This window comes from Sus scrofa, chromosome 9 (genome assembly GCF_054392235.1).
Source record: "Sus scrofa isolate SSC_HxYL_T2T_F1_AM1 chromosome 9, Sscrofa_HxYL_maternal_Yorkshire_Landrace_v2.0, whole genome shotgun sequence".
Classification (NCBI taxonomy): domain Eukaryota; kingdom Metazoa; phylum Chordata; class Mammalia; order Artiodactyla; family Suidae; genus Sus; species Sus scrofa.
The window spans coordinates 72,959,014-72,974,290 of record NC_139391.1 but is presented as its reverse complement, the minus strand read 5'-3'; the positions used below and the strand labels follow the sequence as shown (position 1 = coordinate 72,974,290).

At 40.4% G+C, this 15,277-nt stretch overlaps 1 protein-coding gene across 41 annotated transcripts in view; it reads right to left on the bottom strand.

Moving 5' to 3' along the window:
* ADAM22 (ADAM metallopeptidase domain 22) overlaps window positions 1-15,277 on the bottom strand; it is a 237,340-nt gene that overhangs the window by 196,597 nt on the left and 25,466 nt on the right. For all 41 annotated transcript variants that reach the window (XR_014815729.1, XR_014815730.1, XR_014815735.1 and 38 more), the window contains exon 3: window positions 5,652-5,728. Coding sequence is in view for 29 of the 41 variants with exons in the window: in XM_021063337.2 (XP_020918996.1) it covers window positions 5,652-5,728 (77 nt within the window). In the remaining 12 variants the exon portion in view is untranslated. The remainder of the gene's footprint in view (window positions 1-5,651; window positions 5,729-15,277) is intronic.

Genomic DNA, 15,277 nt, shown 5'->3' with positions numbered 1-15,277 from the left:
GCACCAGGAAGAGGAGCCCTCAGAATGTTTGGCTTTAAGGGCCAGCAGGGATTATTTCTGGGAGAGCCAGAGGGCTGTGGGAAACAGAGATTCCACTCATTCAGGGCACACGCAGAATCTCGCACACTCCAGGACCCAGAGCAGAAGTAGTAATTTGAAAGAGCCTGTGGCAGACCCACCTACTGATCTAGGAGAGTGTCTGAGGGAAGAGGCGACTGGAGCTCACCCTGGGGACACAGACACTGGCAGCAGGGACTCTGGGGAGTTCATTCTTCCATGTGGACACTGGGGCTGGCAAGTGCCATTCTGAAACCCTCCCTCTAGCTTATTAACCTCTGGACCCAGCCCCACCCCACCAGCCTATAGGCACCAGTCCATTTCAGGCCAGGCAGCTAGCTGCGGGGGACACAGCCCCACCCACAGCAGGCCAGCTGGCTTAAGACTCCCTGAGCCCACAGCCAATCTTGGTCATGGCCCTGTCCACCACAGGTCCCAGGACCTGACCCCGCATACCAGGGAGCAGGTACTAGATTGCAACATCCAGGGTCCTGCAGCCAAAAACACAGAGACCCCTGTTCCACCCACAGGGCATAGGGACCAGCCCTAGACCCCTCGGTGGCTATAGTCCTGACTCCAGAGAACCAGCTCTAGCTTCAGTGCCGGCCTCATCCACCAGTGGATGGACTCTAGTCCCCCAGCAACCACAGCTCCGCAATGTGCCATGGCAGGACCAAGCCCTCTCACTGGCAGGCCGGCACCAGCCCTGAGACACCTCAGGACCCTCAGCCAGCTGTCCCAAGATCTGGCCCCATTCACCAGCTGCAGACACAACTTCGGGACATGCTGGACCCCACAACCAGCTATATCAGGAATTGGCCTCACCCAACAGAGGTCCAACACCAGCACTGAGACCTCTGGACCCTCAAGCCAGAGACCCCTGGACTTGACCCTACCAAGAGGTCAACTCAGATGTGAGACACCCTGTGGTCCTCAGTCAGCAACCCTGGGATCTGGCCCCAACCACCAGTGGACTGACATAGCTTCAGGACCCCCAGGGCACTAGAGTCAGAGTCCCCGGGACTCAGTTCCACCCACCAGCAGGCCAGCACCAGACCTGGGACCCCTTGGGGTCCTAAGCCTGCCCGGCCATTACTCAGCCTGCCAACCAGTGGCCAGCAACCACCATGCAAGGAAGGTCCTGGCAACCAACTGGACAGAGAGCCAGCCATGCCAACCAGCAAACTCACGGTAGTTAGCCCACCATAACAGAAGGACCCACACACCTACACGGGGAGCCCTAGAGTTCAGAGCTTTGGTGACCGGAGGGGAATGTGCTGCTAGAATACACACATCTCTCCTACAAAAGGCCACTTCTCCAATGTCAGGAAACTTAATCAGCCTACCATATATATAGGATGAAATTTTGCATTTTTAACAACATAAATGGATCTAGAGGGTATTATGCTATATGACAAAGACAAATATTTATGTTATCACTTATATGTGGAATCTAAAAAATGAAATAAATGCATCAATATGGCAAAACAGAAATAGTCTCACAAATCTATAGAACAAACTAGTGGTTTCCAGTGGGGCTGGGGAAGAAGAGGAGCAAGAGAGGGGTAAAGGATTAAGAGGTATAAACTACTATGTCTAAAATAAATCATCTACAGGGATATATTGTACAGCATAGTGAATATAGCCATTATTTTATAAAAACTCAGAGTATAATCAATAAAAATTCAGAATCACTGTTGTATATCTGAAACTAATAAAATATTGTAAATCAACTCTACCTCAATGAAAAAAATTAAAGAAAAAGTTTTTTTAATGTATGTTAAATAAATGATATTTGGCCTATGTGTGAGAAAGAGAAAGAAAGAAAGCCAGGAAGGAAGGAAGAGGGAAGGAATAAAGGAAGAGAGGAAGGAAAAGTTTAAAGAGCATAATACATTTTTCATCTTTCTGCTCCTTCACCAACATAACCACAAGACAATATACAAACTGCAACCATGAAATAAAAACATTCTTCATAAAAATAAGAAAAATATCTTTGTATCAAATCACCCTAGAGCTTATTATCTAAAGAAAATAGATACCCGGAGCTCTCTTGTGGAGCAACAGGTTAAGAATCTGGCGTTGTCACTGCAATGGCTCTGGTCGATGCTGTGGCACAGGTTTGATCCCTGGCCCAGGGACCTACATCCCACAGGTGCAGCCAAACAAACAAACAACAACAACAACAAAATAGATACTTATGTTTAACATATATCCCAAGCCAAAAAAAAAGAGACACTTTGCATATTTCTCAGCCCAGGCAATCTCTATTCATGCTACTATTTTATCCTTTGTACTTCTCGTAATTTCAAATTTCCACTGGAATAAGAAGAAAAATGCCATGAAGCTTCTTGCCAGGATCTCAAAAGGAATTCTACTTCACCCTTAGTGTTCTAAGCCTCTTGCTCTCATACGTATGGCCAAATGTGTCTCTTCTTCAGGAAGAGAAAGCTTTAGGGCTCAGATTTCTCCGATGGAAGTGAGGTGGTTTGGGCAGAGGAAGCAACATCCCTTCTCTGATGGAGTAAGCAATATAAAAGTCAGAAACCAGCAAACAAGGCAGGGGCTATATTCACAGGAACAGTGGTTTAAAGGAGGGATGGGGAAGAGTCACTGAAATAGAGACCTGGGAGCCTGACTCCAAATCATACCTCCATGTACATGCACAGCCTGTAGAAGCCAGTCCCAAACACTGGCGCTCCTTCCTGTTTGCTCACGCTCTTCCCCAGCCCACAGCCTCCACCCTCATCCTGTCATCTCCTCCATCTCCTGTTCCATTCCAGACTTTGGTTTCAAAGTCAGCATGACCCTCCAATCTAGAATGTAGTGCCTATGTTAGGCTAAAAATAAAACAGTGAAGGAAAAAACATGTCAGCCTTCAAGGAGCTTAAATCTAGTGGGAGGAAAAAGACAAAAAATAAAAATAACGAGTAAACACAAAAATTAAAATATAGGGACTCAGCTGACCATATGACAATGCTGGTCATCATATTTTTGACCTGCAAAAATGGCTTTTTTTTTTTTTTTAGGGCCACACCAGCAGCATATGGAGGTTGCCAGGCTAGGGGTCTAATCTGAGCTACAGCTGCCGGCCTACACCACAGCCCATGGCAACTCGGGATCCAAACCGCGTCTGCGAACTACACCACAGCTCATGGCAACGCCAGATCCTTAACCCACTGAGCAAGGCCAGGGATCAAGCCTGCAACCTCATGGTTCCTACTTGGATTTGTCTCCACTGAGACATGACAGGAACTCCAAAAAATGGAAGTTTTATGAGTCAACTTTTATATTAAATAGTGATGAACATTATTTCTTAAATTAATCAGAGGAGAAAAGGTAGCAGACTGCAAGGAGAAGTGAGCACAGAGAGGGTCACAACTTAAAACAGGGCAATCAGTCTCTAAGTGCTAGAATCAGATGAGAGAGCTCGTCTACTCTTTTTTTTTCTGAGCATGCATTCCTCCATAACGAGTTTTTTAAAACTCTGTGACATCCCAAAATTGCTGAAACACTGACATGAGTCACACAAACATGTAAATCTGAAGTTACTTATACCAAGCAGGAATATAAGATACAGATCATATCAACACATATTATTCATGCCCTATGAAATGAGGGTTAAAAAAAATACCGTGTGGTATGAGAGAAACATTGATTATATATGTTCTAGGCCATGAATTTTAAAAATACGAAATAAACTATTTTAACGAGTATTGCAGAAATACAATTTCTATCACATTTTTAAAATATATACCATCAAAGAACAAAACACTCCTGTTGTTAGATTACCTGAAGAGCAGACTGCCATCTAACATAGGACTTTCAGTACTTAAATTGTTTATAAACTACAAAAAAAGTGGGGAGATGGGAGAACTACTTACAAAGTGTACCTGTGAGACAACGTAATTAAAGAACAAACTAATGCATAACTTAAACACTAAAATACATATTATATCATCAACACTTTGGAAATAAATGCCATAAAAATTAGGATGCTGATAAAAATTATTATTAAATGAATCCATTAAACATGGACTAAAATCTAAAAAGAAGTGAATTCTCCTAACACTGATTGACCTCCCTCGGTGATCTTAACAATTCACATACACTCTTTTTGCAAAGGCAACCTTGAAAACAGCACTGTCCAGCAGAACTTTCTGAAATGATGGGAATGTTCTGCCTTGTCCTATAAAGGTAACCACTAGCCATACATGGCTTTTGAGCATGTGAAATGTGGCTTGTGTAACTGAGGAACAGAATTTATTTAAATTAGCTTATTTTAATTTAAAGAGCCACAAGAGGCTGGTGGCTACCTATCCAGATAGCATAGCTCTAAATCTTGCCTCTTACATCCTTCTTTAATTAACTCAGTCTTCCACCTGGCTGATTCCCAGTATAGGGAAATTAGGCGCTAGCTCTACCTTACTGTCCTCCTGGTTTCACATGTTCTTCCTAAATTGCCGCATAGCTGATTCAACAAAGCTGTGGGCCAGGGCTGCTCTGCTCAGAAACACTAGCTGACAGAGATCTGGTGTCTTCCCACCTGCCCAGGATAAGAAGTGGGATACTAATTTAAAAAAATTAAAAAAAAAAAAGTGAATTAACAGGAGTTCCCATTGTGGCTCAATGGGTTATGAATCTGACTAGTATCCATGAGGACGGAGGTTTGATCTCTGGCCTCACTCATTGGGTTAAGGATCCTGCGTTGCTGTGGTTGTAGTATAGGCCAGTGGCTACAGCTCCAATTCAAGCCCTAGCCTGGGAACCTCCATATGCCTAAAAAAAAAAAGCAAAAAAAAAAAAAAAAAGTGGATAGAAAAGTAAATATCTTGTAAGACTTATTAAACACTATACTTACCAAAAAAGAAGCAATTAAATGCAGTGACTTATCAAAAGCCACTTCCAAGTCTAAAATTTCTAATATTCCAAATCTAAATTCTAGTTAGCAAATGACAATTTGCAAAATTACATAGTATATGCAGAATAATTTAAATCTTACAGAAACCAACCCCCAAATCCAAGCATCTACTGGCATTATTTGGAATCACACTATCATGCACCCAGTCCCCTGATTCACTGAGCAAAAAAGAATCACTTTCCTTTTCTGCTGTTCTTAAGAAAGATGTTTTAATACCCAAAGTATTATTTTCACAATGTATTGTCCTTCACAGGAACCTAGATAATATATATTTTTATGCAAAATGGTAGATTATGTTTCCCACAATTTTACATTCTTTTTTTTTTTTTTTTTTTTGGCCTCACCCATGGCATGCAGAAGTTCCCAGGCCAGGGACTGAACCCTCACCACAGCAAAGACCTGAGCCACAGCAATGACAACCTGCTGATCCACCAGGGAACACAGTTTTACATTTTTAAATCTGAGACAGCTGTCCAATTTCAAGCAGATATCCATTTTCTGTTATTTACCAAACCACATAACTTACAGTCAATACAACAGTTTCAAATATAGTGCTTAACTGATACAGGGAGACGAAATAAAATACAGTAAGAAAACAAAGCTTTAAAGAAGGATAAGAAAGTGGATTCAGTGTGTATCTGAAAACAGTGAGTACAGCTCAAGAAAGACTTACTGATTTAGCAGGACATCAAGAATAAAGGATGTTCCAAAGACATCCAGCTGGAAGCTTGCCTGGTCAACGTGAGTCAACTGCAATATCAAAAAGACAAAAGATCTTTATTATTCAGACATAGAGATCAAATGATATGCATTGCTTATGATCATTCACAAGTTTTATATCATAAATTATAAAATCAATTCAACACAGAAATTAAATGAAAACAAAGTAAACTTTGTACCTTCTTAGAAGTCATTCACTGATCTGAAGTGAAGTACCACTTAATCAAGGAGGGTAAGAACCCTGCCTTCCTGCCTTATCTCAAGTAGCTAAACACTCAATTACCAAGAAGACTGAACTTCATTTCATTCTGTTGTAAATGACTGGCTCCTTTAAAACTAAACTTTGATTATTAAATAGGGAAGAAAGAAAAATGTGTTCACTACAACAGTAAACAAATATGGTGAATACAATCTATTTACAAGGAAGACATCTACACTTCTTTAAAAAATACAGCTCTTTTCATCCTATCTCAAATGCATAGTTTAAAAGGAATAGTTCAGTTCTAATTTACCAAATGTAATTCACAGAGGTTTCTGCATTTTACCAGGAGTAAAACAGAACCTGGGCCCGTCTACTGCAAACATCACCCATCAACATTTTATCGGGAAAAAACAAAACAAAACACTATTTCCTATGCCAGTCTAGGCACTGCTAGAGAAAATTACAAGGGACTCTAAATTTAAAAACACGCTGTGCTACCAATAACATTAATATTACCGTAATGAATAATCATGTGCGTTAACTGACCAAAAAAAAGCAAAATTATTTATTCCATCTGACTCCCCGTATAAAGAACAGCTCTACCTCAGCAGAATTATAAATTATTTGATTTTTTATTTATACATGTCTATAGTATCCAAAATGTTTAAAATAAACGTGTATAATTCCTGCAGTGAGAAAAGCAAACAAACACTCTTTTAGAGACATACACCATGTGAGCAACCGTATTTAGGCAGCATGTGAGGCAGATGGTGACACTGCTCCCAAGAACCAGTGCATCTTAGGAAGGGACATCCTAGGACTCTGTGGGGGATAAAGGGCACCTGGATCACAACTGGGATTTTCACATTTAGCTATGATATCAGGAGAAAGAAGAGAGCTAAATTAAAAATCGTAAAGCTTCCTGGAGACAAAAGATAACGCTTCTGTTCTAAAATCTTTGAGGAGTTCCCGTGAGGCTCAATGGTAACAAACCTGACTAGTATCCATGAGGATGCAGGTTCAATCCCTGCCCTTGCTCAGTGGTTGGGGATGTGGCATCTCTACAAGCTGTGGTGTAGATCACAGACATGGCTTGGATTCTGCACTGCTGAGACTGTGGTGTAGGCCAGCAGCTGTAGCTCTGATTTGACCCCTAGCCTGGGAACCTCCATATGCCACACATGTGGCCCTAAAATGCAAAAAAAAAAAAAAAAAGAAAAAAAAGAAAGAAATGGGAATGGGAGAATGCCATACCTTAGTTACTAACACATTCCAATCCTTGTGAAACCCCAAAGATGAACAACAAATGGGATACTTCTTAGCCTCAAAAACATTCAACCCCAACTCCCTACTCTTCCCAGTAAACATGCAGGATATTACCATATGCTGGCTTCTTTTTTCTTTTTATGATAATTCTTAGAGCTGTAACTTACTCTTCATTTCCATACATGCTACAGATCATATCCCCCCTGATCTTTCTAAAACTGACTCCTCACCAAAACCCGAAATGTAAGCCCTATATATTCTACCATACCAAATACCAGCTTTCTCTCCCTGCATACCAAGATCGGCTACGAGCACCTCCTCTGTACCAGACATAGTGGCACACAGTCCCCAAGGACCCACCGTATCCCGTTCACACTCAGTTCTCTCCTCTACTCTTTAATTCCACAAGAATCCCAACTTTTCCTGTAGTTTTCCTTCCTCGCTTGTGCGGAGTGCTTTTCCAAACCAGACTCTTGGGTAGTGATCTCCACTAAGGCCATTTCTAGGAAATGACTTATCTACCCTTCAAGACTTAGATCAAGTCCCTTTTGGTATTTATTAGCCTACTAGTCCAGCCCTAAGAAAGTACTACGGACTAGGTGGCTTAAAGCAGAGAAATTTACTTTCAGTTCTGGAGGCTGTACGTCCAAAATGAAGATGCTGGCAGATCTGGTTTCTCCTGAGGCCTCTCTGTTTGACCTGCACATGGCCATCTTCTCACCGTGGCTTCACGCGGCCTCTTTTCTGTTTGTGCATTTCTCTCTCCTCTTACAAGAGCATCAGTCATTCTGGACGAGCATCTGCCCCTTTGACATCATTTAATCTAATTACCTCTTTAAAGACTCTGTCTCCAAATACAGTCGCCTTAGGAGTTAGGGCTTCAACATATAAATTTTGGAGGCAACACAATTCAAGTCAAACAGTCCTCTTCCATGAAGTCTTCCCAACCCCTTCCAGCCTCCTTCTCTTCAATACCATTCATTTTGTTATAAGGGCCTCAATACTGACCAGCATCAGGTATTCAATAAGCACTTCCTGACTAATTCATTTGAAGGTTCTTTCCATCCACCACCTGGATGCATAAATGAACAGCAATTGGGAATTCCCACGGCAGCAAAAAGGGATCGGTGGCCTCTCCAGAGCACTGGTTCGATCCCCAGCCCGGCATAGTGGGTTAAAGGATCTGCAGCTTAGGTCACAACTGTGGCTTGGATCTGATCCCTAGCCCAGGAATTCCATATGCTGCTGGGCAGCCAAAAAAGGGGAAGAAAAAAAAAAAAAAAACAGGAACTGCACAGCTATAAATTACCTGCTTTATAGAAATGCCATCTTTCCATCAAGGTTGCTCTTAATGCCATCTCCATGGATAATGTCTTTTGTTTTGTAAAAAAACTCTTTTCTGAGTTTCCTGAAGTGTTAACAGTCATGTTTTGGGAACTGCCTGAGGAGAGCTCCATTTACCAGGCTTGATGTCTCAATCAAAATGATGCTCTCTCCCCTCCATTCTTTCTCAGTATTTATTGCGGTGAACAGGGCAGAGGACACAAGTTATTCATCATGGTATCCTGATCGCAACTTGGATTCAATCAACATTACTATTCTTTTGGACCAAGATGTTTCCTGTTTGCATTACTTTAGTCTAATTCTTATATTTTCTTTTTCCTTCAGCTTCAGTTTATACCTGGTATCTTATTTTACTGATCTCATCCTTATCCTAAGGAGAAACCCACTACTTAAATTAAAAAGAAAATCTACTGACAGCAAGTTGAAGTCCTGTTTAGTGAAAAATGTTTGCATTATTGACAGAGACTTGAAAGTTATAATCTGGTAGAAATGCATTCTTTCAAATTACTATGTAAGAATGATTTGTGATTGCTAAACTACTAATCAAATGCTTCATTACCATGGAGTAATATTGAGAGAACTTCTAAAGCTCATATAATACATATCTTTATTTTACAAATAAGGGAACTGAGGCACATGAGCAAATGTCATTTCCAAATTGCACCACCTGGAAGTAGAGCAGGTGTTTCACCTCCTGGCAGGCCTTTTCCACCATGCTTCATCTCTGCTTTCATCCTGCAGTTTGGAGGTGCTTGCGGGTTTTACTGAGTTCAAAGCAGTAATTATTATAGTAGGAACATTCTTAGAGTAATGAAAATGCTCTAAGAGCACTTTTAAAGCATCTGAAAAGAAAATCAAACCCTGAAAAACAATCTTTGCAACACTGACCTCATCAGAAAAGTCAATAACCTTACCATACTGAGACAAAGCACAACCTTAGAACTTAAGAATTATAGTTTACAATGTATATGGAAATCCATCCTTTAAGGACAAAAATTACACAGGTATGGTAAAGTATGTATGTTTCAAGCAGTGAGACTGACTTTTACCACAGCTGTGAGACAAAAGATTGAGAGAGAAAAATGCAAAAATATAACTATCCAGATGGCGAGAAAGTTTAATACATCAATATAATTACATAAGGATAATTTTAATTTCAAATTTCAAAAATGAATCATACAATTTTGGGACCAGAAGAACCTGATACAATCCCCAGATTGAGGCCTGTTTATTATTCATGGGCAATAGTTAAAATTTAAATGTGAAGTGAATATAACCCCCATATTCCTTATGCATTTTTTTCTTGGCAGCATTTTCCCCCTCATATCTCCTAGAGCTAATGAACCAGAACCAACCATAAATATTCCAAACAGCGGTACAAATGAATTTTCAAGACTGCCTTATTTATACACTTTTTTTTAAAAGCAGAGGTGACACTAATTATTTTCATGGTAGAATCAGAACTTTGACACAAGGAGAAAGACAAGACAGTTGGGGTTTTTAATTAAGCCCAACCTCTATAATGAATCAATATATATCAGTGGAGTGGGAGTATTACCAGCCAAATGGCATTGCACACAGGATAATTCTGAAGATAATTAACATAATTAAAAACAAGTCTTCAATGTATGCAACAGAATCTTTAGCTTTCCTAAATTCCTACCTGCATCCTAAATTCTTTTTTGCCATTTGATTGCTTTTACTTAGGGTTTTTTTGGGGTTTTTTTTTTGTTTTTTGTTTTTTTTGGTCTTTTTAGGGCCACACCTGCAGCATATGGAAGTTCCCAGGCTAGGGATTAAATCAGAGCTGCAGCTGCCAGTCTACACCACAGCCACAGGAACGCCAGATCTGAGCCGCATCTGTGACCTACACCACAGTTCACAGCAACACCGGATCCTTAACCCACTGAGCAAGGCCTCATGGATCCTAGTCTGATTCATTACCCCTGAACCAAGAGGGGAACTCCCTGATTAGTCTTTAAAAAAAAAATACAAGTGTAATTCCTGGCATCCTATACTTGTTAGTTCAATTAAAAAAAATACCATTAATTACTTTTATCTATTTTTCCTGTTTTCTACATCAGAAAAGGCAATCGAAGAATTACCATAATCTCAACTCCATTGCCTTATGTGAACTTCTGACAAAACAGCTCAGAGAGTCTGATACTACCCATCTACTAACATCAAGATTCCTCATTCTAGGAGTTCTCATTGTGGCTCAGCAGGTTAAGAACCCAACGTTATCTCCGTGAGGATGGGGTTTGATCCCTGGCCTTGGTCAGTGGGTTAAGGATCCTGCGTTTCTGCAAGCTGCAGCATTGGTCGCAGATATGGCTCAGATCTGGCATTGCTGTGGCTATGTCAAAGTCCAGCAGCTGCAGCTCCGATTTGATCCCTAGCCCAAGAACTTCCATATGCTGCACATGCAGCTGTAAAAGATTTAAAAAATACATATTCCTTATTCTAGAACTTATGGTGGCCACATCAGCCATATAGTTTTACCCTGGCAATTAGTTAAAATATGGAACTGATTTCATGAAGCAGAATCATGTAACAATGGCTTTTATTAACAGAGGATTCTACCTCATACATATATAAGCGTGACATATGGAAGAACATTAGTGTTTTCTACCCCAATCCTACATCCACAACTCTACGTTAAATACTTGCCCCTTCCATCTAGTCAACTCAATCATGTCCATAGTTGTTATAATCTGTATCATATATTGCATTTAATTTATACATTATCTTTCACCAATATGTTCTTAAAATCCAACCTTTTGCATTTAGTGTAGCAAGAACCAAACTGTGTCTAGCAACAGGATTTTTACAACAAAATGAATGAAACGAAAACAAAAAAGCATCACCTTTAAAGCCAGGCAGAACTGGGTTTAAAGTCTGGGTCTTCTATTTATTAACGAAACAAAGTAGGGCAAATTGTTCAATGTCTCTGAACTGAAAGTTCTTTGTCTCTAAAGACTAAAAATAATAATACACACTACATTTCACAGTAAATGTAGATTTCCTGTGAAAACTAGAGGATAAGTTACAATCCATCCAACCTTCAGGGAGCACTGACCATACCTCAGAAAATAGCCAGGCCCTGGGGAGACAAAGAAGCGTCAGACACGGCCCTGGCACCTAGGAAACTCACAGTCAAAAGGGGGCTCTACTAACAAAAATTATTACAAAGTATTTGGAAGTCCGGTAATAGATATATGTACACAACACAACAGCAGCCCTCCTCCAGCTGCTGGGTTACAGAGGACTGGTAAGGTGCTGCTCAGACCAAGAATACTGAGGAAAGCACTGTGAGTAGAAGGACCAACAAAGGCACAAAAACAGGAAATAACTCAGCATCTTCAGAAACTGTAGGAAATGCAACACAGCATTTGGACAGAAGACATGAGCCTCGATTGTGGAAGAACTAGCTGGAAGCCCAGATGCCAAAGAACTTCCAAACCAGTGGTGTGCAATCCTGACTGCATATGAGACTTGTTGTGCAGGAAAGCTTTTAAAAATATACCAGAGTCTGGGCTCCAAACTCAGAGAATCTAATTCTTTAAGTCTGGAAGGGATCCTGGGCATCCATAATTTTTAAAGAATTGGCCTGTGATCCTGAAGGGTGGCCAAGGGTTCAGAACCACTACTCTAAATCAATGTAAGATATTTAGTCTTCATCCTGAAAACAGAAAGAAGTGGATGTAAAAGCTTTTAAGATGATAGATATTCAAGAAACAATAGTTGCCTTCCCTTCCCTTCACAATGTATGACAAAATATGCTTAACTTTGAAAACGGATGATCTACTTGCTGAATGTCCACCTATTTCTTGCAAATAAAAGGCATGTTTTTTCAACAACTGACTGTTTTAATTTTGTTGAGTTCAACCCAAACAGTAAAAGTTTAAGAAAAAAAAAAAAAGAGGTGAATAAGACAAAAAAAAAGAGGAAAATGGGGATTCCATCTGGTAGCCTCCCCAGATAAATTAAGTAAGGTCCAAAAGGTTTCCAGAAACATCTCTACAAGCACCGTGGCACCTTCGCACACAGTAGACTCTCAACATACTTAAAAAAAATTGTTTTACAGGCAATTGCCTTTGGAATGGATGGGCAATGAGATCCTGCTGTAGAGCACTGGGAACTATGTGTGGTCACTTATGATGGAGCATGATAATGTGAGAAAAAAGAATCTACACATGTATATGTAATTGGGTCACCATGCTGTACAGTAAAAGATTGACAGAACACAGTAAACCAGCTATAATGAAAAAAAATTAAAATCATTATATTAAAAAAATTTTAAAAAGGAAGAAAAGGAGCAATAGATTGGAATTCCCATGGAAGTTTTTAAAGAGCTTTAATCCATATGGGTCTAATGCGTAACCAATTCCCATGGAATTCTTCTTTAGTCGGACTTGGTCTACAATTCAAATGCCAGTTCTTGCTATTATTTGATGTGAAAAGTTAGTTTTACAATTGATGTAAACACATCCAGATGATGTGGACATGTGCCTGTTTGGGGACAGAGATTATGTCACATAGATCTCAGCACCCAGGAACCCTAGGTGAAACTATCACACACACACACACACACACACACACACACACACACACATACACACCAGTGGGCTTTTGTAGATGAGTTTCTGAGAGGCATTCTCTGACTCTGCCTTGCTGAGTTTCCAGTTCCGGTGTCACTGAGAGCCCTGGATTCTGTGATTCCTGGAGTGGCCCCTGCTCCCACAAGCTGGAGGCAGAGGGGCTGTGCTGACACTGGCATTGGCTCTTATTTTCTCATCTCCATTCAGGAAGTCAGGCAGCCTCATTACCTATTTATGCACTGCTATCTTCTGATAAATCAGTCTCTCCATCATCTTGGCCATTAACTGCCCATTACTAGGCCTTCATCTCAGGCCTGAACAAGAAAATGCTTACTCGTGTAAGCCTGCAATTTGAAACAAACCTTTACAGTCTTGAGTAGCGTGAGAATGATACAATATGTTGTCATATTGAACCATAATTAAATCTGAGTGCAAGGAACCCCAACGTTTGGATGCAATAAAATCAGCAGACAGGACTTCCCATCATGGCTCAGGGGTTAACGAGCCTGACTAGCATCCATGAGGATGTGGGTTCAATCCCTGGCCTTGCTCAGTGGGTTAAAGATCCCCCATTGCTGTGAGCTGTGGTGTAGGTCACAGACACAGCTCAGATCCTGCATTGCTGTGGCTGTGGCGTAGACTGGCAGCTATAGCTCAGATTAGACACCTAGCCTGGGAACCTCCATATGCCACGGATGCAGCCCTACAAAGACAAAAAAAAAAAAAAAAAAAAAAATCAGCAGACAAAACCCCTCAGGTGAACCAGCCCTGGGAAACAGATATTCTCCCTTAATGCAAGAAAGGCTTAGGAGACAGCTGGTCTTCCTGGCCCCACTGCTGACTTCACATTTTATTTTGGAGGGTTACTAAAACTTTCTATGCTTCATCTTGTTTCTCCCCGAATGTGAACTGAAAATAGTATGAATAAAGAATGCGGTGAGAAAAACACTTTAAAAGGTTGTTTATGGTAAAAGAGTATACATAAGCTTGTTGAAAAGAATAATGTGGCTACTAAAAGCTAAACAAAAGAAACATAGAAAAAGCAGAGGAGGGGAAAGGCAGTTAAGCTGGTATATGATCAAATGAATAACTAGCCAGTTCAGCTCTAAATCAGATAATTTGAAAAGCAGGCCTGGAAACAAGGACTGTCTCTGCCAGCTGGGTCACAGCCTTTCCTGGAGGCAACATCAAAAATAGGTCAAGTCCAAAGAATAAAATTAAGAATGGTGAATTCTTCACACCAAGATTCACTTCAGCCAATTGTTATGTCAATGGATTTGTGTTTGCTTGCTTAATTTCACCTTCTTTATATAGATATTAGAGGCATGCGAGAGTTAAGGCTTAGTTAAGGCCAGCTCCAAGTGTTTGCAGAAACAAAAATCGGAATTATCACTGACCAAAATCCCACGATAGAAAGCAGGCACATAAGAACTCCTTGGTATTTCCTCAAGAAACAAATTTACATAAAGCAAGAAAAGTTTTTTTCTCCTGGAAATGAAGGCTAAAAAGTATGTAATTCTAGAGGAATTTATATGTATATATGTATATATGGAAATTATGTGTGTATATATATATATATATATGTAAACACACACACACACATAAACATACTAAATTTTAAAAGGACCAAATTCCTTCTTTACTATCTCAACTGTCCAAAAGTTTTCCAAGAACACAGTCAAGAAATAATCTAGGTAAAATATTGCAAGAGCAAATCTCTTGCTTAAAAGAAGAAGAAGGCAGGAAGTCTTTACCATCAAGGATCTTCAAAAGATTTTTTTTTTTCTATATGTAACTTAACAGTCACTCACCAAAGGCTTTCTTTATTAGGACACAAAATAAGGGCATTCCAGAGACACAACCCCCTGCAAGTATATATATATTTTTCCCCCCCAGGGATTTCCCAAGTAGCTAGAATGAAGATTGGTTGGAAGACCACTCCAGTCATCTCAAATACCACAACCATGAAGTGAAGGAAGGAATGGATGGGGCGGGGGGGGGGGGGTGCACCTGTGTGAGAGAGAGAGAAATTGATTGAGAACAAGCAGGTAGATTACCAGCCATCTCTGAGGAGACCATTTCTCAAAACCATGGAATCTTTCAATGCATGTCACATTTAAAACATGGCAAGAATCTGCTACAGCAATTCAGGATGACATGAATCTG